A 1,474-nucleotide genomic window follows, 5' to 3' on the forward strand; every position below is an offset into this window, starting at 1 on the left:
CCTGCTGAAACACTTTGTAAGATGTAATTAAAATCAAGTGTTCCTCAATCAGTCAATCTCAGGAATGGGGTTTCCTTTGATGTTCAGATGAGATTCATCTTGATTCTGTTTAGAATTGTAGAGCAGTCTCTCTCTAGCATAAGGGACGAAGAATCTTCTGCCCCACCGCTTACGAACAGCACCAGTGCGTGGTTTGAGCGCATTAACTAGGAGATACCTGATGTGTGCAAGCGATAAGCCTTTGGCAGCATTAGAGTGAGTGATACAGGTGGGAAAGTTGAGGGCAGAGATGCTTATAGTACAGCAAAGCCAAACTAACTTATTTTAGCATAGACAAGTGGATCCCAGCCAAATGTATGAGAAGACTTAAACTAATGCTAGAAGTCTGAAACTTAAGATGAGTGGCCTGGCATGCGTGACTAAAGGAGGACACTGGCCTCACCTATATCATGGAAAATTGCCTTGAAGTAGGAAAATCAGTGGAACCCTCTAACGCGAAGGTACAAATTATTTAAGAATGGGAAATTTTGTTGCACCAGTGAGGATAATAAATGAAGGTAAATAAGTTACGTGTCTCAAACCCTACTGCAGACTTGGCATTTAAAATTTGGTGTCTTGCTAGCAGCGTAAGATACTAAATATGCTATTCACTACCCAGAGAGAGCGGTAACAGGGCCAAGAAAGACTAGAGAGACAACAAAGGCAATAAAAGCCTGCGTGGGAAAGTTAATTTATGCTCAAGGCAACTGATTAGATGTCACTGGAGAGTGTGAGGTAAAGACTGAAGGTTTTGACATCCTAATTTTCTTGCTGTTGGAGTAGAGATTTCCATGAGATGTGACGCGGTATTTTACGTAGTACTGGTCAGTGTGTAGGCTGTGGGATAAAAGCATGAAAGAACCACATTATAATAATGACTTTAATGCCTTCACATCTTACATTTTGGTAGCCGGGAAAACACTCAAAAAAAAAAAGAAAAAAATAACTTCAATAATGCTTAAAATTTTAAAAATCGGAACTGAAACCAGGACTCTGGTAGCTTGGCAGAGGTAGTTAATACCCTCAGAGCAGAAATCCTCAGGAGAGATGCTTGAATGGCAACTGTGTTAATTTTTCTTCCTGTTCAGGTACTTTGATGGAATTAGGTATCTCACCCATTGTGACATCTGGTTTGATCATGCAGCTGCTAGCGGGAGCGAAGATCATTGAAGTTGGTGACACTCCAAAAGACAGAGCCTTGTTCAACGGAGCTCAGAAACGTAAGCACTGTTCCAGTTACAATTAATAAGTGTATTTTTGTTCTTGGGAAAGCAGCCTGCCTAAGTGATACTAGATGTGAGATTTCTTTGGTAGGCGATTTCAGCAGATTTTTTTAAAGGATTTGCTTTCTCTCTTGTTTTAGTATTTGGGATGATTATTACCATTGGGCAAGCCATTGTGTATGTTATGACTGGAATGTATGGAGATCCTGCTG

At 40.4% G+C, this 1,474-nt stretch overlaps 1 protein-coding gene across 1 annotated transcript in view; it reads left to right on the forward strand.

Annotated features, from left to right (window-relative positions):
- SEC61A2 (Sec61 alpha 2 subunit (S. cerevisiae)) overlaps positions 1 to 1,474 on the forward strand; it is a 14,464-nt gene that overhangs the window by 7,712 nt on the left and 5,278 nt on the right. Inside the window, exons 4-5 of the mRNA XM_010133684.1 lie at positions 1,128 to 1,259; positions 1,403 to 1,472. Of these exons, the coding sequence (XP_010131986.1) occupies positions 1,128 to 1,259; positions 1,403 to 1,472 (202 nt within the window). The remainder of the gene's footprint in view (positions 1 to 1,127; positions 1,260 to 1,402; positions 1,473 to 1,474) is intronic.

Source organism: Buceros rhinoceros, unplaced genomic scaffold (genome assembly GCF_000710305.1).
Source record: "Buceros rhinoceros silvestris isolate BGI_N320 unplaced genomic scaffold, ASM71030v1 scaffold9033, whole genome shotgun sequence".
NCBI lineage: Eukaryota > Metazoa > Chordata > Aves > Bucerotiformes > Bucerotidae > Buceros > Buceros rhinoceros.